General features: G+C 52.3%; 1 protein-coding gene across 6 annotated transcripts in view; it reads right to left on the bottom strand.

Moving 5' to 3' along the window:
- Nucleotides 1–8841: 8841 nt before the first annotated feature.
- FAM110A (family with sequence similarity 110 member A) overlaps nucleotides 8842–23919 on the bottom strand; it is a 35609-nt gene continuing 20531 nt past the window's right edge. The window contains exons 1-2 of one of the 6 annotated variants that reach the window (XM_045833253.1): nucleotides 22543–22672; nucleotides 8842–10405 (exon numbers count right to left, since the gene is read on the bottom strand). In XM_045833253.1, the coding sequence (XP_045689209.1) occupies nucleotides 9424–10308 (885 nt within the window). In that variant the 5' untranslated portion in view covers nucleotides 10309–10405; nucleotides 22543–22672 and the 3' untranslated portion in view covers nucleotides 8842–9423. Of the gene's footprint in view, nucleotides 10406–13930; nucleotides 14129–20441; nucleotides 20679–22542; nucleotides 22673–23919 lie in introns of those variants that run through there. The other 5 variants (XM_045833251.1, XM_045833255.1, XM_045833256.1 and 2 more) reach the window with 5 other exon arrangements.

Raw genomic sequence — 23919 nt, 5'->3', positions numbered from 1 at the left:
TCTAGGAGGAAGTGGGTGGGGGGCAGGGACTGTCTGCAAGGGGGTCGAAGGAGCTTCACAGGTTGAAAGAAACAGTCTATAACTCGTCTGAAGTGGAGGCTACACAGATGTCTACAACTGTCAAAACTCATTGAATTACATATCTAAGCTGGGTCGGTTGTGTCACCAATCACACCTCATTAAAAAGGGGAAAAGCCCAGAGCCCCGTCTCCCTTCCCTGCTTCAGCTCTCCGCACGGCATTTCTGCTCTCCGCAGGCACTGCCTACCTCAGCCCTTGAGCGTCAGTCCCACCAGAACGGGAGGTTTTGTTTGCTATCTGCTGTATCGGCAGTGCCTAGGAGAGTGTTTGGAGTGTCGCAGGTGCTTAATGAATATGGGTGGATGGCTGGATGGATTCAGCCCCCGAAGGTTCCGAGCGAGTCAACCAGATGGCTGTTTCGAGGTGTCCATTCGCCCACCCGGAGGCTGCGAGGCAAGCACCAGAGCAGCAGGGCCTGGGAGACTGTGGGACGTGTAACCCTGCCCCCGGGGCTGTGTCATCGCTCAGGCATTCGGACGACGCCGTACCTGCGCTGTGTCCTGCCCACCACCAACTTTGGCAAAAGGCCCAGCCCGGAACCTGACGCACATTGGCTGGGGGTTCCCGTGGGTGCTGTGTGTGTGGAAACCAAAATATTACCGTAGGGTGGAGCCACAAAACCAAGCAGGGCAGAGCCTAGAATGTTGTCTGTGGCTGCCCCAGGGTGGGGGAAGGGAGGGAGCTGACTGGGCCTGCCGTCTGTCTGTCTGTCTGTCTGTTTCAGGTTTCTTGTTGTCTGCTTTATTTCACTTCGTTTTACATTTTTTCTGCATAGCTGATGCACTCACATGATTCAAAATTCAAAAGGTACATCAAGTAAGAAGTGAAACCCCTCCCCCCCCCCGCCCCGGCTCCAGCCAGCTGGTCTCCCCACAGGCAGCCAGTGCATGAGGTTCCCGGTGCAACTCTCCAAGGAGACTTAGTGCCGGTGCAAGAGTGTGTGGACACACGTTCCAGCTTCCACAAGCACAGCGCACCGTGCACGTCATTCCACACCCTGCTTTGTTCACGGAGCCAGGTGTCTCGCCACTCCACATCAAACGCATGCAGGGCGTCTTTCCAATGGCTGTGCGGAGTCCCACTGCATGGCCGGGCCAGAGCTACTGTAGCCACTTCTCGTGGATGGACGTTTATAACTATTTGCTATGACAAACAATGGTGTGATAAATCACATTATATTCTTTGAATGGGAGCATTTTACATTTAAACAGTTACTTTCCTACACTTAAACAGTGAGAATAATCTACTAAACGTTGTTGAGATCTTGATTCTCATGAGAACTTGGAGCTCTGGCCCCACGGAGCCCACACTCCTCGAGGGTGGCGGCTGGCTGGGACAGGGCCACCTCGCCCCTCGAGCAGGCAGGCCCCCTGCATTGGCCACTGACTGCCGCACCCTGTTTTGCCAGGAGGAACAGGCAGACCCAGGTGGGGGTAAAGCATCTGCCTGAATAAACACCACAGGGTCTCAAGGAGCCCAGAGGGCCAGTGCTGGGTCTCAGCCACCTCCAAACTTACCTCCCTCTCTGCCTCTGCTCTCTCTGGTGGTGTGACCTTGGGCACGGGGCCTCACCTTCATGCCACTCCACAGTGGTGCCCACTCCACAGTGGTGCCCACTCCTCCAAGGAAGGAGCTCCCCTGGGGGCACTTTGCTCTGTGCTGGGCACACAGTGGGCGACTAATTAAATTTTTAAAACCCAGTTCAGGCTAAGGTTAGTTCTGATAATGTCCAGAGATTTTGCCCTTAAGGGATTTGTCCCATGGGCAGACCCTAAGGTAGAAGGTCGATGGAGACCCAGCAGTCCACCCAAAGCAGCCAAGTTGGGATTGGTACCCAGGCAGCCTGGCTCTAGGTGCTGTTCACTGTCACACCCTGTCTGGGACCAGACACCCAGGGGCCAGTGGTGAGGGGAGGGCATGGGTAGTGAGGCTCAGCTTCGGTCATGCCACCCTACACGCACACGCACACACACACACACACACACACACACACACACACACACTGGCAGGATGGGCAGGGTCAGACCTACGTGCCGATAGTAGCTGCACCACGTCCTAGCCGTGTGAACTCCAATGAGGCAGCTGTCTCTGAGCCTCAGTGTCCCCACCGGTGAGGCAGCCACCATGCAGGGTGAAATTAGACACGGGCTGAGAAAGAGTTTTGCAAGCTGCAGAGGCTGCAGGCCTGTAGGGGATTAAGGGATTGTATGGCCTTGGGACACTGAGGGAGGAGGGATAGGTGGGGAGGGAGGTTGGGGACCTCCAAGAGGCCCACTTTGCCCTTAAGAACCTCCCAGGGCTGCAGGGCCCAGCTGTCAGGCGGCCTTGATCCCGGCCCAGCGCCAGGCTGGCAGGCTCCAGACAGAGCCCCCTGGCTCCAGCTGGATGCCACAGCGAGGGTACGGGGCCAGCCCAGGGCCTGGGCTGGGCTATTTTCATCCCCAGGAGGGCCTGGGACAGGGCCCCATCTCCCTTCCTCCCCCACAGGTCCTGTCCCTCTGCCCAGAGACTTCCTTCCCAAACCCGGAACCCACCAAAGACTACAGAGGCCCCACAGCGCAGCTGGGGAACCAAGGAACGGAAAGGCGAACAGTTCATCTAGGTGACTGAAGGGCTGAAACCCAGACCTCCTCATCCGCAGGAGCCGGCTCCTTCCAGCACGCCTCTCCCTCACCTGTTTTCACTCATTCCTTCATCCCGCAAATGTTACGGGACATCTACTGTTCCCCGGGGGAATAGGGACTCAGCCTAAAGCAAAGAAAGTCCCTGCCTCCTGGAGCCGCATTTCTGGTTAGAGTCAGAGACAGGAAACAGACGATGTGGAAGTTAGAGAGTGATGTGTATTTTTCTAGAATGAACAAACAAACAAACAAACAAACCAGCGTAGGGAACCAGTGACTGCTGGATGCTGTCGGGCTAGCTGGGGAGGGCAGTAAGTAGTGGGTCAGAGATGCTCTCACTAAGGAGGTGACAGGCAGGCAGAGAACTGAATGAAGTAGTGGGAGCATGAACCATGTGAATGAGCAGGGCAGGGCAGATACTGGCAATGAAAACAGCAAAAGCAAAGGGCTTGAGGTAGCAATGTGTCCGGTATATTTCTGGAACGTCAAGGAGGCGGCGTAGGTAAAGGGAGAGTGAGAGGAGTAACAGGAACCCAGGTCTGGAGGGCCCCATGGAGCAGCCAGACCTTTGGGTTTTATTTTGGGCTGCCTGGAAAGACAAACCTTCACATTCTTCAGAGACTCTCATAGCCCCACACAGTCTGGCTCTTAAAGCTCCGGGTCTGGCCCCACCCATCTCCTCTGGGCTCCTAGAATCGTCTCCTCCCACCGTAGGGACTTCGCACACGCTCTCCCTTCCACCTGGTATCTTTTCCCACTCCTGTCCTCTCTTCTCCTGGCTGCCTCCTTCCTCTCCTTCCCATCTCAGCTCAAATATCTCAGGCCTCCCCGGCAAGGTCAGAAGCCTTTCCTTCCTCCAGTACCTAATCTTAGCGACCACAGAATTATTGGGGTGATCAACTAATGTCTGTCTGAAACCTAGACAGAACCTCCCGGGGGCAGATGTTTTGGCTCTTTTCATTCACTGCCATATCCTCAGGGTGCAGGGCCTCATGGGAGGCCCTAATAACTCTGTTGCATTAATGACAACTGACTATGACAGGCCCTTTATAAAGATCTCACTCGATTCCATTTTGCCCAGTTTACAAAGCTCAGAGTGGTGAGGCAGCTTGACCACAGTCAGACAATGAGTGAGTGGGAGCACCAGGAAGCCCAGGTTTTTCTGATGCACAAGCTGGGAGTTTTCCCCAACACTGTTACTGGCCCACATGGGCTGCTGTCAGCTGGAAACTGGCTGCCACAACGCCCCTCCATGCCTGTACTCCTGCCCTTTGCAACGTGACTAAGAGACAGAAACTGTTTCTCCATCCCCTGAAGCTGACTTGGCCAGGTCACATTGTTTGGGGCATTTGTAACCATAACCAGAGGCATAGGAGCTTATACTTTCCTGCCGGACATGGAACTCTGAAATTACCATGTGAATGTCCCCAAGCTGGGCGAACTGAGGCACCCCGGCAAACAGCCTGCCAACTGCCAGACATGCAAGGGAGAGTCTCCGAGGCCGCCCAGCCCCCCACTGACTGCAGCAACACGAGTGAGCCTAGGTGAGACCAGGACTGCCCAGCTGAGCCCAGATTGCCGAGTCTTGGAATAATCAATCATGTCTTAGGCCCCTGGGTTTCGGGTGGTTTGTTGAGCAGGAAAGATTAAGTGATACACATACCTTTGAGTACGCACTGTGCAGACCACACCCACGCACATATGCATAAAATGCACACTGATGGCCTTCCATTGAAAATCGGTCAGCTCCCACACACACACACACCCACGCCTCTTCCAGGTCACACACACACGCACCAGCCACCACCCAACCCCACGCACATCTCTGTTCCAGTGATTCTCCTGGCTGCTCACATGTCCATGTAAATGCCAACCTGGACGTGGGCGGGCTGACACGGCCCCAGCTCTCTGTCCCTGGCACTGGCCAGCACAGTGCACAGCACGCTGAGGGACCCAGAAGACTCTTGTTGAATGCACAAATAAAGCAAAGGGCAAAGAACAGGTGCAGGACGGCAGGCGGTGCTGAGGGGTTCCCCTGGGTAAGTGGCTCGGCCTGGCAGCGGGGCCCCGCTTCAGTGTCCACCCCTCTTCGAGACACACGCAGGCAGGGATGTTCAGTGGTACTCCCAAATGTTCACCTCACTAATTATCCTTGTGCTCGAGATTCTATTTTTAAAACTGGTTCCTCTGCTTTTATTAAAAAGTAGAGGTTGTTACAAAGCACTAAAGGGTTACAGGAAAGCAATTAGAACCAATAAATTATCTTCTATGTGTAACTATGGGGAAACTGAGGATGTCTGAGAATGAAGGGAGGGTTAAGAAAAAACTAAGGCAATGAAAAGCAAAGCAGGTAGGCAGTAACTCCAGGAAAGAAACAAAGAGCTTCACAAGAAAGGAAATGTAACCATGACTTGTGATTTGGCTTGGCAGGAAACAATTCTTATACAGTTATAATATAAATAACACTTAAAATTCCTGTAATGGGAAATTGTGATAAACGTAGATTGAAAGCAGAGAAAGGTAAGCACAGTTAAATCTTCCTTGATAATAAAAACAATAAAAAGAAACAGTTTTGATCACTCACTGGATAAAGTACATTGTTCTAGGCACTTTACATGTTGAATCCTCACAACTATCCAGCAACACAAATATCCATAGTACTCTCACATCACATGTGAGGAAACTGAGGCACAAGAAGGGTAAGTCACTGGCCCAAGGTCACAGGGTCAGTCAGGGGAAGGGCTGGGGATCCAAACCCAGGAGGTCAGGCTGCAGAGGCCAGTGACATCAGACCAGAAAACAGGTAAATATTTGCCTAAAATTAATTTTTAAAAAAAGCAGGAAAAGCATGTTACTTAGAAATATGGAGAAAAGTACCAGAAGAGATTGTTAAAAGAGTTGAATGCCATTGCTTGGGGGAGCTGGGCTGGGAGTGAGCAGGAGAGGGCCAGAGAATGTTTTGTGTTGGTATCTAATTTGTATAGATGCATACGCATGAGATGGGGACAGGAAGGCACAGAAGGAACACGAGGAACTTTCCACATTGACAGTGTCAGTCCCGTCCTGTGATTGGGGTTTGAGGTATAGAATGCACTTGTCTGAACTCAGGAAGCATTAAGCACATCTTACTGTTTGTAAACTTTACCTTCCCCCTAAAACATAAAAGAACTGTAAACAAATACTACTGAACTACAGCTAACGATATCCATGTTAAAGTGCCTTTAAGGGGAAGTGTACAAATGTTTGCTCCTTCACAAAGATACGCTGTCTTAATTGATGGATAGATGGATGGATGAACAGACGCCTTACAAGGCAAATCTAGCAAAATATTAAGACTTGTTCATTTAGTAGGTAGGCATATGTGTTCACTGTATAATTCTTCCAAATTTTCTTTAAGTTTGACATTTTTCTTGACAAAGTGTTAAAGGAAATATATGACTATATTATCTAAAAAACAATATTAAATGTTTAAAAACCCAAATGGGGTGTTCTGCCTTGGGCCTGGAGGGACCCACACTACTCTAAGCCCTCCCAGGTGCATGTCAAGCTGGCAGGACAACTGTCACCACGACCTCACCCATGCCCCCACTTTACCCTGGGATCCTAGAGGCAGGGACCTATAGCCTAACTCTTCAGTCCCTCCATGCTCCCTCTGGATGTCATTGAGGGTGGGGGGTCTCCTGCCCTTGGTCCCTTTGAATGCCTCAGTAGCAGAACCAGAAGCCTGTTATTGTACCAGGGACAGCACCAGGGCCCTCTAGCTACACCCCATCCTCTGCCAAGAGGGAAAACTGAAGTCTGGCAAGTGGGGTCAGGTGCCTTTCCCAGGGGCCCATCACACTTTCATGACAGAAGTGAACAGCCAGGTTGTCGGTCTCCCAAGCCCACGTGTATATAATTAGCTGGTGGGAAATAGATCAGGGGGCAGATCTCATCTCTGCCTAATTAGGGGCTAGGCAGCTGGGGCCAGTCTGGCCTGGGGGAGCTGCTCTGGGAGCCAGGAAGCCCCCGGGGAATGGGCAGCAGCTGCAGACCCTCAGAGGGGCTGAAAGGCAGTGGCTGCCGCTCGTTGCCCTTCACACTCCAACTGGAGGGGGAACAATAGAAAAGCTGTTTCCATAGATCCCCAAGGCAGAGGCAGGTGAAGCTGTGGAGGCTGGCGGGCTAGTAGGGGGGAGTGGGGGGAGCCCCAGCTGCTCCCTCCACAGATCCCCACATGGGAAGGTGATAGGCTCCAAACTCCTGGCAGAGGGGAAGTCCTCCAGAGCCAGGAAACCTCTGTTGGAGAAGCCAAGGCTCAGACTGGCACGTTCCCCACTTTTAAGAATCCCTCTCTGCTCTCTTTCCAAAAGACCCTCCCAATGCCCTTCTCAGCTACCCCGGGGCCCAGCTCATGGGAACAGAACTGGTCTTCAGGCAGAAGTTTCTAACCATACGTGCTCCATATTATATGACTATGTGCTTATTGCTTAGCTGCCTGTCCCCTCCCGACTCCAAGACTACGGCAGGGCCCGGGTCTGTCTTACCCACTGCTGGGGACCCAGTAGGTGCTCAGTAAAGCGACCAGGAAGAAAAGCTGCCAGGATGGTGAGGAGGGAGGCACATGTAAAGAATCAGGGGGCCAGAGTGCCACTGACTGTGGGGTGTCCACACACAGCCCACAAGCTACTACCCCTTCTGCTCTAAGACAAGAGATGACCTTCTAAGGTGACCCTCGAAAGGTCACCTTGAGGATTCGATGGCAGGATAAATGTAAAAGGGTCCGAGTCCAGCACTTAAGCCTCCTCCAGGTACAAGGGGCCCCTGGCCACAATTTCTTCATGTGTCAAATGCAGCCCACCTTCTCGTGTGTCTGGGGGCTGGCAGGTCACAGCAAGGGGCAACACTTAGCACAAAATTCTGGCCAGGCTGCCCAGAGGGGCGGGGCTTTGACATATCAAAAGATAGCACCTCTGCAGAGCCTGCCCAGACTATCCACCTGCCCTTATCACTCCTTTGACGTAGGAACCAGGAGGCCCAGCTGCTACGTTATCAAACCTGCTGGGTACCTGTGGGCAGGTCACCGCCCTCCCTGTGCCTCAGTCTCTTCCTCTGTATCACGAGGGGTGGGCTCCATTCTCAAGGGCTCGGACAGACTCCTCTTCGACAGCCCAATTTCCCCGTGTTTCCCTGAACTACCAGGCCTAGCCCAATCCCCCGGGACCTGGCTGTAGAATCTCAGAGACAGACAGACAGATAGACAGACAGCTGGGCTGACCTGGATGTTTGTCAACAGCCCAACGGAAATCTCCTCTTTATGCTTAAAATAAAACCTACATCAAATCTGTCACAGGGCCCCCATTAGAGCTTCCTGTTTCTGAGTGCTGCAGCCAAGGCAGCCAGTGCAAAAGGAAGCACCACGCAGCCCCTCCCCTCTCCCACCCAAGGGAGGGCAGAGGCCACCCAGGCTTTCGTCCTTTGTGTCCCGGGCCCTAGCACTGGCCGTTCCACCAGCCAAGGTGAGGTCTCCTAACAGGTAACTAACCTGGGGGGAGAGAGCAAGGAGCTGAGAGCCTAGTGCCAGCCAGTCTCTCCCCCTCCCCCCAACTCCAAGCAGGCTGTGCTGTCAGCCTCTCCCGCTGAAGCCCAGAGAGGGAGACTGTGTGACCAGGGTCACCCAGAGGTGGAGGCAAGTCCACTCATCCTGTGCTGTCCACCCCAGATCCCTCTTCCTCCAAGAACTCCCACTTCCAACCCCCAATTCTATGGCCTGTGGAACCTCAAGTTTAGGGTTTGCCCTCTCTGAGCTTCCTGTCCCTTTGAAACTGGGCAGGGGGCGGGGAAAGCCCGAACACTCATAGCCGGGAGGGTCCATGACCATGTCAGCCTTTCCCCTGTAGTTCCCCTTCCTGGTCCAGGGAACAGGCCCCAGTCCCAGTCCCAGTCCCAGCTGTAACCCAACTCGCTCAGTGCCCGGACCGTTTCTTCTTTTACGAAGGAAGTGCACCAGCCTCCCTGAGGATCCCTCGAGCCAGGCCAACCGCTGACCTCACAGCCCACCAGATCCTGGGGAAAACAATTACCAGGTTTGGAAGGCCCTACCCCAAGACTTCTCCCACCCCTACCCCTTGTGAACACAGAAGAATCTGATGACCCAGCCCTTGAAAAACAAACATTTGTGTTTATTAACCAAAGGAAGGGAAGCCAGAGCAGTGCGGACTCCTACCAGTTCCTCCTGTAGTCTACCCATCTCGACCAGGCGGCCCAGGCCTGGAGGGAACAGTGGCTAGACCACTCTTCCCTGCCCCCACCCCAGGGTGAGTTCCCAGGGAACGGGGACCCACGGAGTAAGGAAGAGGAAGTCAGCAAAGGATAGAGGCCAAGGAAGGAAGAACGAAACAGAGCCACTGGGTACACGGGCCTGGTGGAGATGCTCAGTCCTCACTCTCAGCGAGGAGGGCCAAGTGCCCCAAACCCAGGAGAGGAACCAAGAAGCGATACAGTAGTGTCAAAACCCCTGCATGTGAGGAATGAGGGGTGGTCCCAGGTCAAGAAGCACCTCTCTCCAGGGTCAGTCCTTGCTCGATGGATGCTGGCCCAGCCTCTGAGCCTTTGCCTCTAGACCAAGTTCACAAAAGGCAGCAGTCTCTGGTCTACCCCAAGCCAGAGAAAGGGGGCAGGAGAGGGCAAGGGGCCACTTGCCTAAGATCTGTCCGGTGCCGAATGCCAAGTCCAGTAGAGGCCTATCCCTCCGCCGCTGGAGTCTCCCGCGCTTGCCGCAACCCGTACAGCCACTTGATCACCCGGGCATTGCGCTCAACCACCGACACGCCATAGGGGACGCGCTCCACCGCCCGCTCCTCAACAGTGGCAGAGCTGCGGTGGGAGCAGCCCCCCTCGGAGCTGCCTGGCCCAGCACTGGGCCCAGCCAGAGACACTATGTCTGAGTTGGCCCTCGCCAGGTGGGCCACACCCAACCCCCGTGCCTCCTCTGGATCCAGGCCGCAGAAGTTAAAAAATCGCTCCAGGTCAGCTGCTGCCCGTGAGAAGCACTCACTCAGGTCTGACTTGGAGCGTTGCAAACCTGGGGGCCGAGCTGGACTGGAAGCAGCAGTGCCTGGTGATGGGCAAGGCTGGGCAGGTGAGGTCGGCAGGGGACGGACATCTACTCGGCGGACTGCAGTAGTACTGGGTGGCGGGCGTGGGGGCGTAGCTGGAGGGTCCTGGCGGGCTCCCTCTGCTCGTCCGGGAGTAAGGCTAGCCTCGGCAGGGGACACGGGGCTATCACACAAGTCAATGAGGTTGCTAAGGATGTCCAGGTCCAGTTGGGGCCGGCGGCCGGGGCCAGGCAAGGCTCGGCGGCTAGAAGTGAGCACAGTGCGGCGAGTCCCTGGGCTGAAAAGCGGCTGCTTGGACAGCAGGGGCTGCACAGGTTCCTGGCGGGTATTGGCCACATGCAGGCTCTTGACGTACTTGGCCTTGTCAGCCTCCAGGCGCTCCACAGCACTAGGTTTCCGGGCTCCACCATCCACTGGCCTCCGTAGCAGGTAGCCGGGGACCTTGGTCCGCAGACGGAAAGGCAGAGCAGTGGTGTCGCGGGCTCCAGCAGACAGCTTGTCCACAGGCATGGCTGCTACATATTCCAAGGCCTTCTGTATGAGGAGACCGAAGAAATTAGGAGACAGCGATCCAGGCAGAAAGTTGGCAGCTGGACGCCGGCAACGACTGCAGGAGAGGAAAGAAAAAGAAAGGCTGAGCACGTTCAGACAAAGGCTTCGCAAAGACTGGAAGAGACTACAGACGCTTCCCATTTAAAGTGAAGGCCACGCCCCTTATTCACAGGGAGCCAATAAGAAGGCAGAAATCCGCAGCTGGGGTTTTTGTGGCTCCACCCACACCCCCGCCCCTCTCCGAGGGCCAGGCGGCCCAGCTGAGGCTGAGGGAGAAAAGGTGCCAAAGAAAAAGACAGGAGCAGTCTAAGCAGAAAAGACAGAACAAGGCACACTTTAAAAGAAGCAAAGTGGGCTCTAAGCCGTGTGCTGGGAACCAGCCAGCTCAACCTCAGCGGGTGCTCTTAACTCCATTTTGCAGATGGGGAAAGGGAAGCCCAGGGAGGTAACCAATGTGATTAAGCTAATTCATCAAGTTGGTGGCTCTACTCCTTGCCTCCAAGCAAGGAGGCGCTGCCACAAGAGTTTTGGGATTAGATGACCAAGAGAAAGGGCTCCAACTCAATCTGGACTGCCCACAGGGAGCCTGGTAACTCCTGCAACCCTCACCCACCTAGGCAGGAAGCTGCCCTGTGCCATTCACCCACCTAGACATGCCAGGCCCCAGGCACAGTAGGAGAGCTGGTGGGGGAGGAGTGGAGAAAATGCCACCCCCACCCCAGCAGAGGGCAGACATCACCCACTTCCAGTACAGGACTCCAGTGCCAGCCCTGGGGTGATCCATGAATGCCCACCACAGGGAAACGTCAGCCCCAAGCTATGTTGCTCCAAGAGGGGCTGGAAATGCCGAAGATCACACAGCCCTCCATCTGCCAGCAGCCACAGCATGGGCACCCACAGGCAGGAGTGCCCACACCTGCAGGCACGAGTGTCCACATAATCACCCAGGCATTAGAACTTGGTGTGCCGGTCATCAGGCCGTCCCTACCCTTCTTCCAAAGAAGGGCTGGGGCCACAAAGTGACCCCGAAGCCTCCCTGGAGATGGGCCAGAAGAAAACCTGTAGACCAAGTCCTGAACTTTCTCATCCACTAATGGGGGTGGGGGGACTCTGTCTGTGTGACAGCCAAGAGGACTTGTAGTTCAAGCCATCTAGGGCTGTGTTGTCTATTCAATAGCCACTAGCCACAACTGTAGCTTTACATTTATCTTTTTAAATTTTTATTTATTTGTTTTTAGAGAGAGGGGAAGGGAGAGAGGAAGACAGGGAGAGAAACACTGATGTGTGAGAGACACATCAATCGGCTGCCTCCCGCACACCCGCAACAGGGGACCCAGCCTGCAACACAGGCATGTGCCCAAGACCAGGGGTCGGACCGGTGACCCCTCAGTTCCCAGGCCAATGCTCAATCCTCCGAGCAACACCAGCTAGGGCAAATTTAAATTAAATACTTACAATTCAGTTCCTGAATCACACTAGCCACATCTCAAGGGCTCAAGACCCACTGTGTCTAGTGGTCACGATAATGGACAGCACAGAATGGAGCACTTCCATCCTTAGCAGAAAGCTGTGTCGACCAGCCCCACGTAGACAGCCAGAGCTCCAGCAGGGAGAGTCTAGATTGAGCTGGGGAGGCAGGGGTTTCTACTGTGTGCCAAATGCTCGACACCGTTCTCGCCTTTCATCCTCCAACAAGCCAGTGAGATGGGTCCTTGTCACCTCATTTTATAGATGAAGAAACTGAGACTCAGAGAAGTGACCCACCTAGGTCCCAGAGCAGATAAATGAGACCCAATTCACATGAAGCAGAATTCCTTTTTCTTGTATGGTTACGGTAGTTTTACTCTGTCATTCCCATGCCTCCAAAATATCAACTCCATGAGGGCATGGGGGTACCTGCTCTGTTCACTACGTCTAAGTTTCAAGATATTGATCTTGACCTAATAGGTATTGTAAACAGTCTTATCGACATGAAATGCCTGTGGGAGCCAAACGTGACTGGGCGGACCAGGTATAAACTAAGAGGGGCACACCCAGTCTGCTTCAGGTGATGGGTCCAAGGTGGCAAGTGTAGGGTATTTTAGGAAGCTGGAAATTCAGAAGTGCGGGGAAACTCTAGATTCTTACATGTTAGCATATTCATTAATAATAATAATAACTATTATTATCATTATTGTTTTTAAAACATTGCATGTGCAGAACAAACAAAGCAGGTTTGCAAATGCCCTTCCATCTGGCCCCTAGCCCCAGTTTGAGGCCTTTGCCACCATGGAAAGTTGAGAAAAGAACCTTGGGGCCTGTTGGCCCAGAGCCAGAGCTGCTCCCAAGGAGAAGGGATGGAGTAAGTGGAAAAGGAAGGCTGACCCACTCAAGGCAGACTCCAGGAGACCTCAAGAGGGAAGGGTCTGATAGGAAAGGCAGCCTTGCTGAGCTGGGTGGAAGTAGCTAGATTCTGCCCCACCTCCCAGTGGCCACTTCCCAAACCAGTTCAACCCGTCCGCAACGGTGGATTCCCCAGCACTACCCCACTATCGGGGAAACAGGGAAGGAGGAGGTCAGATAGGCAAGGGCAGACGCTTTGCACATCGCCACTGGGGCCCCTACCCGCTCTGGCCAGACCTGCTGGCCCCAGGGTCTCCCAGGAACAGATGCGAAGAACCATGTTCCTTGGAGCCACTGGCTCGCCTGCCTGGGGTTTGGCCACCCACTGGCCGCCCACTGGTTGTGAGCTTTGGGCAAGCAGCCGGGCCTCTTACAGACTCCATTTCCTTATCTGCCAAATGCAGTTAAAAATAGACCTCTCTGAGCCTCCAGGTCATTGTGAGGATGGAGAGAGAAAACAGGTAAAGGACATTCTTCAGCATCTGGCCAAAAAAGCTGGCTCTCCACGAACAAGACTCCTTGTTTTTCTTAGGACTTTGACCCAACTCCACAGACCATCCCCTCCCCCCTCCCCTGTGAGACTCCTCACAGGGGTCTCTAAGCCGGGTCCGGAAGGGCCGCGGACGAGGGAGGCACAGGTTAGAGGCTAATCCACCAGCTGATCTAAACAAGCCCCATTTCACAGGTGGGCAAACGGAAGCGCGGTGGCTCCTTCTAGTTGAAGCCAGGGGTCCCAGTCCCCGGGTGGGACTCATCCTCTCTGAGTCTCCTCTCATCGCCCATGGATTTCACGGATTCCAAATGCTACGCACAAATGGCCCCAAACGCGCCAGCCCAGCCCCTTCTTGCTGGCATCTGCGGGGCATACATCCCCAACTTGCTTCCCTGAAGGCAGCCTCAGGAGAGAGGGAGTAGGAGCAGCTAGGATTCCGGTCTGGCTTCTACCCTTCCCTACGTCAGGGCAATCTTGGGAACTCCCAGCGATGGAGAATAACCGCGAGCCGTGCTGCGCGCTGACTCTGGCCGCGCTGGTTGCCCCTCTCTGAGCCCGGGTTGGCCTGGCTCTTAAATGAGGGGGCTGACCGTACGGTTTCCATTCAGGACGGAAGGTGACCCCCTGCCCAGTCCCGACTTCCCCGAGGGCTGCTGGACCGCCCCCTGCCCCGACCCTCCTTCTCCAGCCCAGATCCGCACATACCTGGCTGCGCCCGCGCCGCTACGCTGGGCTCCTCCGGCCCAGCCCACCTGGGGTTCAGGTAACACGCGTTTGCGCAACTTCCGGTGACCGGCAGTAGGTAGGTGAACCCGCCGACCCAGGTGTTACCCGAAAAGAGTGAACGGAAGCCCGGCAGCGGCCAGAACCCGAGCCCAGACCGCTCGGCAGTGGGCTCGGCGCCCGGACCTGGTCCCAGCCGCCCAGCGCGCACTGCAGGAAGTTCTTCCGCGAGCCGGCACGCCCACTTCACGGCGGCACTGGCCCCAAACTCAGGCCTGGACTCAAATTCAGGCCTGGCCTATGGAGTCCCCGTGGCCCACTCCCGCCAGCGTTCCCACCGTGGGGTAGAAACACTGTGTCCTCCTCCCCAAAGCCACAATGCTGGCCCGGTTATGCTCACTGTGTCAGGCATGAGAAAGTGCTTTTCCTGGTAGCAATGAACCCATTTTAATCTTCCCCACATCTACGAGGTGAGCTCTAGCATTATCCCCCTTGACTAATGGAATACAATGGCTGGGACAGGCTGACTCAGTTGCCCGAAGTCACCCTGAGGAGTCCAACCTGGGCACTTTTCCTCCAGACCAAACCCTGATGCCACCTGTTTCTAGCTGTGTCCCTGAGCAGGCTGCTGGACCCCTCTGGCCCTCCACTGTGACAACTGAGGAGTGGAGAGTCCCACCTTCCAGGCCAGGTCAGCATGAGTTCTTAGGGCCTGGGCACGCCTACAGCAGCTCTGAGCAAGCTGTAAACATCAAACAACAGCAATAATAGGAATAACAATAACTACAATATTTGAGTGCCAGGCATTGTACTTATTTAAATCTCTGGATAACCACACACCCCCCCACCCCTTTCCAAGGAGGAACTATTTAATCCCACTTTCCAAGAAGACAGACAGTAGCCCTGCTAGAAGGAAGGAGGAAGGTGACTGTCTCCCCTGCCAGCCTAAGCCCTGGTATGTCACTTTAGGTGGCACATTTGATTAGGTCACTTTCCACCAGGATCCTGGGGCCCAAAGAGAAAAGGGTCCCCAGTCTCAGACCCAAGGAGGCTGAAGAGGGGACAGTTCCATGTCTGTGCCTGGAGAGCACTCTGACAGAACTGGGGTGTGGGGCATGAGGGGACAGGAAGTGACACAGAGAACAGCTTTCTACCCTTGGGAGTGAGTCAACCCTGAGCCCCCACCCCCACCCAGCCCCAGACCCTGGGGCCTGGCTTTAGAGGGCTGAGAGAGGCAACAAGACCACTGTCCCACACAGCGGCCTGCAGAGTCCCTGCCTGGCCCTCCACTGAGGCAGCAATGGGGTGGGGGAGGGTTCAGTTAGGCACAGATAGTAGTAAAAGCAAATCAACAATAACGATTTTCATAATAAAGTGAGAATTTTTTAAGTGCTTTCTCTGTACCTGCCACTCTTCTAAGCTCCTTGTATATGTTTACTCACTTAAGCATCATGCCCGCCTGTGGAATAGGTACTGCTAGTATGCCTATTTTACAGTTGAGAAAACTGAGGCACAGACAGAGAGGTGGGGCCACTTGCCAGAAATCACAAAGCTGATAAATGGCAGAGCCAGGATTTGAACCCACGTGTGGGTCTTCGGGGGAAAGAGAGATAACAGGTCTCCAGTATTGGGCTTTGGCCACTTATCAAGGGAACCCAGAAAGAGAAGCTGTCTTAGGCTATGGTTCTGGGTCTCAGTTTCCTTAGCTAACAAATAGGAGCAATAATAGAAATGTTTTCCCAACAGAAATCAGATCTCATCACTGCTCTGCTTAAACCTCCCTGTGGCTCCCCATCACCTCAGAAGAAAATCCAGACTATCCACTCAGCCCTCAGCCCTCCCAGATCCAGTCCTCGCCCTCCTTCCCCACCTCACAGCCAGCCCTTTCTGCTCCAGTCCTACGGCCCTCCCAGCTGTTCCAGAACTCACCGCGGTCTTTCCTGCCTCCGGGCCTTTGTTCCACCTACTCCCTGCCTGGAACCTCTTCCCTCATCTCCTCAAGGTCCCATTCGAATGTCCCCTCCTCAGAGAGAACTTCCTGACCACTCTGAGGCTCCCACAGACTCTCTCACCTGGTCTTTTCCCTCCCAAGCATTCACTGCACCTGGTTAGTTTAGACGCTCGTTTAACTGTCACTTATCTGTGTCCCATTTCCTGCACTGGGCCGGGAGCTCCATCACACTCTTCTGTACTGTCTTCCTCCATGGACCAAACACCGGAGGAAACACCACTGACCAAGTGGCAAGACTGGAACCAGTCTACCTCAAAGGCCAAGGCTGCTCAGCATCAAGCCTCCTCCCAACCCCTGCCCCTGCCCCAGGCCTTCCCCCACCTGCCCCAGTCCTCCTCCGGCCTCACGTAACCCCCATCCGAGGTGGGGTCTGGCCACTTCTAGCTGAGCCCTGCTCTGTTCTCCAGACACCACGTCCAAACCTCTGCACACGCTGGGTCTGCTGCCTGCAGTGCCCTTTTCCACTCCATCTCCCTAGCCACCTCTGTAGCACGGACTCTGGGACCAGCCTGCCTGGGTTCAAATCCCAGCTCCACCGGTGATCAGCTATGCAACTTCCCCATGCCTCGGTGTCCTCAAATGTAAAACAGCACTCTTAACAGTGTCTCCCTCCCAGCATGAGGCCTGTGCATGACAAATGCCACCAAAGTGTGAGCTGTGGTAACTATTAAACCAACCAGATGCTCCAGTGCCCAGCTCCCGCTTGAGGCTTTCGTCAGCTCAGAATGTTAACCCAGTTCTGTCAGAGGTTGTAAATCTAAGGCCGCAGTCACGTGAATAGACATTTCTCCAATGAAGGTATACAAACAGACAATAAGCCCATGAAAAGATGCTGGACATCACTAATCATTAGGAAAATGTAAATCAAAACCACAATGAGAAACCATGTCACATTCATTCAGATGGCTATTATCCAAAAACAAAAATAACAACAACAAAAAAACAAATAACCCTCCCCCCACAAAATAAATAACTGGTGAGGATGTGGAGAAATGAGAACCCTTGTGCACTGTAGGGAACATAAATGATGCAGCCACTGTGGAAGGTGTGGCAGCTAGGCAAAATTTTTAAGTGGAATTACCAAAGGATCCAACCATTCTACTTCTCGGGGCACACGCAAAAGAACTGAAAGCAGAGAATGGAACCGATACACACACGCCCGTGTTTGGGGTAGCATCGGCACAACAGCCACCAGGTGGAAGCAACCAAGGGACTATTACTGGATTAAACAAAATGTTATATACACATGCAATGGAACATTATTCAGCCTTAAAAAGGAAGGAAATCCTGACACAGGCTATAACATACATGAACCTTAAAGACATTATGCCAGGTGCAATAAGCAGGCACAAAGAGACAAATATCATGTGATTCCAATCATATGAGCACTTAGAGTAGTCAAATTCATAAAGACACACGGTAGGATGGTGGTTGCCAGGGGCGAGAAGGGAGGAGAAGGAGGAGCTAGTATTCAGCGAGCATACAATTTCCATTTGGGAAGATGAAACAGTTCTGGAGACGGACGGCGGTGATAGTTGCACAACGATGTGAAGGTGCTTAATGCCACTGAACTGTGCACTTAAAAATGGTTAACATGGTCGATTTTATCTTAAAATATTTTACAAGAAGGAAAAGAGAGTGCGGAGTCTGGAGCCAGGCTTCGCCGATTTGAATTCCAGCTCCAGGTGACCTGTGCAAGTCACCAAGCCCCTCTTGTGCTGTTTCACTTTGTGAGGTGGGAGTAATAACAGTGGGAACTCTCTTACACCGTAGTATTGAGGAAATCAAATGAGTTCATATTTTTAAAGTACTTAGCACACGGTGAGCGCTCAGGAGGTGTTAGTGATTTTCATTCTTGGCTGAAGGGGCAGGAAGTAAGATTTGTGATGTTTACAATTCCCATGACATTCTGGAACCCCACCTCCATCCTTTCCTTCCACCTGCTTATCTCCTTCTCTTCCGTAGAAGCCCAACCCAGACTTGGGTGGAGGCAGAGAGGCCCTCACTTGCCCCAGAGGAGGATCAGGAAGGCTCCAAGCAGGGAGGGGGCTGGACAGGAGCAGAGCTCCAGCTCAATTTCAGCCCAGCTGTCAGGGTCAGAAATACCCAGAGAGCTGGGCATCCCCCAGGGCCACACCAGGCCTCGCGCTATTTCTGCAGTCTCCCTAGACGCTCGTGCCCTGGCCTGCCTGGCGTCAGCCTTGCACAAACCTTAGGAAGGCGGAGGTGAGCAGGCCTTGAGCAAGATATGGGGGCAGTCCCCTAAGGCAGGGACCTTCTATGTGGCCGCTGAAGGCTCACCTCCACCACCTCAATTCTCTGTGCCTCCACGTGCATCTGAGGTTGCAAAATGGGGACAAAGGGGCTTTGCGGTGGAGACAACATGAGAGATGCCACAAGCAAAAAGCCTTAGGGAAGGGCCTGGCACACAGGCTGGGGAAGGTGGGGATCACAGCAGACCCACAGCCAAGCCCACATTCTGTCCTGAATTGCCCTCTGCCCAGGCCCAAGTTCATCCATCATGGCTTCTTATCTTGGATCAGAGATGTGAAGAAATTTGCCCGAAGTCACACCACAAGCCAGTGACAGATCATGTACAGGCTACTGGTCTTTTGATTAAATATATAATCTAACATATAGACATGTAACTTTTCAACCAGGTCATATATGCACAAGGCTCAATTCAAGAGTTCTAAAAGGGAATGTAGTAAAAATAAACTCCCTCCCACTCCTGTCCCCAGCCACCCAAGTATAACCAGACAGTGGTGTCCTTCCTGGGAAATTTGAGGCAGATACAAACAGTAACGGGCATACAGTCTTTCTTTTTTTTTTTACGTTAAGGGCAACACACTGTGTGTACTGTTTTCACCTTGTTTTTTTTATTCCATATTGTATGTTGTTCTTAATTATATATGTTATTGATATATTATTAATTATAATGTTGTTAATGTGCTTAATAATTTACGTTGTTGACTAACATATGTTGTGTCACCTCAGTGCATATAGAGCCCATCAGCCCCTACTGACACCACTTAACTGTGTCCAGTCCCTCCCTGTTACACACCCCCGTGCAGCAAAACTGCACCTACCTCGCCTTGCCTGGCAGTGGGGGCGCTGGATTGAGGGGTGAACTTGTAATTGTGACAGACGTGGAGCGACTGTGCTCCGCAGAGGCCATATGAGCTATCTTCGCCAGCAGAACACACCACAAATGGTCCAGAAATGTCGGCTTTAATTACTTGGGTCGCAGAGGTTTTGGACACCCCTCAATTGTGCACTGGAGGCGAGTACCTCACTCACCCCCTCCTAACCCCGTCCTCTCATCACATTCCAGATGAGGAAGATAATAAACTCACTAAAAAGTGAAACATACAGGACATCAGATGGGGCAAACACTACTGAAAAAAAAAATAGACAAGGCGGGGGGCAGGGCACATGAAGTCAATAAATATTTGTTGAAAGCATGAATGAAAGACTTGTTTTCTTCTGAGTTCCCAGAGCTCCTCTCCCCAGAGCCAGGAGGAGAGCTGGGAGGAGGGAAGATAACTCCCCTTGGAGAAATTTAAGACTCTCAGATGCCTCGATTCTGAGTGTCTAGGATTCTAAGACTGAAGGCAGAAAGACTGGGAGCCAACCCCAGCGGTGCAGAGTGTGACTGTGTGACTTTGGGCAAGGGGCTTATCTTGTTAGAACCTCCATTTCTCCAACTGCAAAAAGGAACCAACAATAGCAACCTGAGGGCGGGAGGCAGGGGCGGGGAGGCTGTGGTTTGCCAAGAGGCAAAACATAGTCTAGGTCAGAAGCTAGTTCACCAGGAAGAGTCCTGGCTCTAAAGTCTCTGGAAGCTCTAGTGACTCCCAACTCTAAAGTCTCTGGAAGCTCTAGTGACTAGTGGCTTCCGTTGAGGGACAGCCTCTATCCTTTCCCCCAATCCCGGCCCGATTCCCAAGAGCCCAACAGTGACTCCAGGGTCTGAGCACATGTTGCCCACCCAGCATCTAGCCCAGAAATGACAGTTCCACCCGATACCCCTAGAGCGGCCTGCTTAGAGGAACAGCACTGTAATTCAGAGCCCGGGGGCGAAAGGACCAAGTCCAACTCCTAGCGTGCTGGAGAAGACAGGTGCCCAGAAGAGGCACACAGAGATGATGTGGGAAGGGGCAGGAGGGATCTGCCAGAACTCCACGGGCCATGTCCCTGCTGCTCAGAGGCTGGAAAAGTGACCACCAGTTGCCCCTCTCAAGGCAAATCTAGATGCAGCCAGGCTAGAGACGGCTAGGGGCAGAAAGACCTTAACTGGATTCTGTGCTAGACCTCGCCGGGTTATGACACTTGCCTCTCTGAGCTTCAGCATTCTCATCTGTGAAATGGGGTATCACCGCCTCCCGACAGTTATGACGCGGGGAAGACACAAACCGTAGGCTCTTGTTGAATGGAGCCCCCCATACCCGAGCTCGCGCCCCAGACCACCTGCGCCCTCACCTGGAGCCCACCCTAGGTGAGTCCCGGGACTTGAAGTTCGGGCCGAGGTGAGGCTGACAGCTCCAACGCGGGTCTGGAATGGCCACGCCGAACGTCAATGGGGGTGGGGGGGGGCAACTGTTCCTGAGGACCCACAGGGACCTCTTCGGAGCTGTCCTCCGCACCCAAGTTGAGCCGCAGGACCAGAGTGTGCCCACCGCAAGGCAAGTCCCGGTGCGCAGAGGAAAAGGAAGTGAGCATGCCTTTCCCCCACCACTACCCCCATCACGGAAATGGTTTGCCCCGGACATCCTGATTGGTTCTTTGCTTCCGTTCGAACACCGCGCCGCCCTAGTTGCCAGGCGACCGTTTAACTTTGGTTCCGAGGGTGAGCGCCAAGGCTCAGAAACCCAACCCGCCCCTTCACGCTGGCTGCCTTATCACGAATCCCAAGTTGCTCATTGTGGGCCTCCAGTTGGATGAGGCACTATTTAGGGTCCAGGGGCTGGTTCCTAGTCCCGACTTTGCAGCTAACTTGCTGTTTGAGCTCGGGCAAGTTCCTTTCTCTGTTCTCCTAACAGCACAACAAATGAGTGAGTTCATTTTAACATGTGCAAACCCAGCAGTCTTGAAATTTACTGAGGAAATGAGCAAAGATAGGAGCAAAGATTAATAATATAGCCCAGCATTATTTATCATAGCAAAATAATGGAAATAACCTCAACCTCAGTGCTCAACCACAGGGGATTGGTTATACAAATCTGCTCTGTGGAAAAGCTGCGTTTATTGAGTTTTTACATGCCTGATAGCTTTACATGGCATGACTCTCACCAATGCTCATGGCATAACCTTTTAGATGGGTACCTTTAATTATCCCCACTGAGTGATGAGGAATATTATGCAGTAATTAAAAATGATGTAGTTAAAAGATATTTAAAATGTGGGGGAAATGCTAAGAAAGTTAGTTTTTAAAAAGGATGTTTCAAAGCACTCTGCACAACATAAATATGTATTAAATACATAATCATAGCATCACAGGTATAGACACATAATCATTTATAATAACAGTAGCTAATTTTTTCCTTGTGCTTTTATGGATTTTTCAAATTTCCAACATTTCCAAGCATGTTAAGGAAAAATCATTTTTAAGAGGATTAGAATAAGTTAACTCAAAGGCTCTTGGAGATGAGGAAATTTCATAGCTGTGAGTCACTGAGTCTAGGGCATTGCTCAATTTAGAACCAGCCTGTTTTCTATTCCAGCCAGTGTCTTTCAAGTTCTTGGATTGGATTGCCAATGACTGAGCACTTACCATGTGCAAACCTTGGGTAGATAAGGGAGGGAAATAATAATATACCGATGAGCAGGGACTGGAGCAGGGGTGGAGGGATTGAGAAAAAAAAAAGAAAAAAGATATACTGACGATGTAATATAGAATTGTATTTGAAAGCTATATAATTTTACAAACCAATGTCACCCCAATAAAGTCCATTTAAAATAAATGAATAGGTCTATGCCAGTAGCTAACAATGATTGGGCGTCATAGCACAGGCACCTACCCAATCAGAACAGATCCTGTCGGAAACAGGGATCTGGCTATACATGTGAGGACCAGCTAAATGTCAGACCTGGCACGCACTTCACCCTCCTCCTCAGGATTGTGCTTTACTCACATTTTCTCATTTGGTGTTATTTCCGTCTAAGGAGACAGACTCTATTCTTTCTGTTTTATACACGAGAAAAACAGAGGTTTGTCTGCATCCAGCAGAAGCCCTCTCAGCTGCTTTGTTATATCCCCATGTGCGTTTGCAAGACCCATTTGGCAGGAGCCGTGAGGAAAGGCGAGCAGGGGCTCGGAATCCTAAACGACAGAGAAAACCCAGCAGGGACAGATCCCAGCTTTGTACTTTCTGAGACAAATACAATTTAGGGAGACTTGTTTAATAAAAGAGCTACAAAATTACAAATGTAAAATTAGGTAATAAAGTGATCATTTGGTTAGAAAGATAAAAGAAACCACAACAAATGATAAGTTCTACAAACATTACAAAACCCACAAAAATAGCATCACTTTTATGGATTACCTCCATAATACTTTCCACAGACAAGGAAGACCACTCACATGTATGGAGATAAACTCTCTGACTTGGGCTTTCATGTCACAGGCCCACCTGAGTCAGCTCAGCATGCTGGGTGGGGGTAGTCCTTGGAGCAGCTCCTATACCAACTCAGTTGGTAACAATTTATTCCCAAAAGTGATGGGAAACAACATAGATGAAACCACTAAACCCAAACAAAATGTCGAGGTCCTCTTAGCCAGATCCCCAAAATGCAAACACTCCTCCGATGTCATCTGCCACAAGGGGAAGTAAGAGTGAAAGGAGACGTTGGTTTTAGCAGAATGAGGTTAAAATGCCTCGATTTGGCAGATTTTACAAAAGCATATGACCATGTGAACACACTGCGAGGGTGCCTCCCAGACCTCAGCTTCCCCATTTTAAGGTCGGGAATGATGACAATGGTGTGGTGGTCAGACTCCTCTCCAAGGCGTCCCTGCCATCAGGGATGGGCAAATACTTCAGATGCCTCGGTAAAGGTCTGCTGGCCCTGTCATCTCCAAAGCTTGCCTCTGGCCTGCATGCCCTGGAGCTTAAAACAAATAAAACAACATAAAAATGCTGAGCCTCATTTCTGACATTCTCAGAAAGTCAGAGTGTGAGGCAAACAGAGGGCAGAAGGCACCTCCCGGGGACTCCAAGTGAGGCCTCACAAAGAGAGATCATCTGGGCACGTTCAGACTCCAGATCTCTCAGCCTCTTCACCCGCCAACAGCGTATTGGTGATGCCCTCTATCTTCAAGGATTTGTTAAGTACCTGGTGCCGAATTAGAGAGATTGAAAGCATACCAATCCTTTCATTCCCTGACCATGGAGGGGTGGGGAGGGAGAGCCCATAAAAACAAGGTGGACAAGCTGTCATTACTGTGCCCGGACCAGAGGGAGCTGGAGGATCCTTATGACCTTATCCTGACCCAGCGCACAAGCAACAATAACATCCCATCTGCAGACAGGCCAGAAGCGGTTTCCCCGCCTCCTCCAGCACACGGACCTTGGCAGTGTTTTCAGCACTCAGCTCGAAACCAAGATGAAATCAGTCTTACATGTCAGTTCCCTATCTTCTGTGCACCCCAAGGCTGTATTTTGTTTTGTTTCATTTGATGTAAAAGGGCATTCCCTCTATACGTATTGGCTTGCATCTGAGCTTTTCTGGAAGGACCCACCAGAAACTAGTCCCAGTGGTGGCTACTGGGCTGACTAGGGAACAAGGAAAGAAGAAAAGCTTTTTAGAAAATACTTTTTATACCTTTTTGATTCTGTACCTTATAAATGTATTACCTGTTGTGGTAAAGATGGTGGTGTAGGCGGACATGGCTCGCCCCTTCACACAAGCACATCAAAACTACAACTAAAACATAGAACAACCATCACCCAGAACTGTC

Source organism: Phyllostomus hastatus, unplaced genomic scaffold (assembly GCF_019186645.2).
Source record: "Phyllostomus hastatus isolate PE091 unplaced genomic scaffold, TTU_PhHast_1.1 phas_contig_17, whole genome shotgun sequence".
NCBI classification, from domain to species: domain Eukaryota; kingdom Metazoa; phylum Chordata; class Mammalia; order Chiroptera; family Phyllostomidae; genus Phyllostomus; species Phyllostomus hastatus.
The sequence above is the reverse complement of the archived record's forward strand: the minus strand, read 5'-3'. Positions and strand labels throughout refer to the sequence as shown.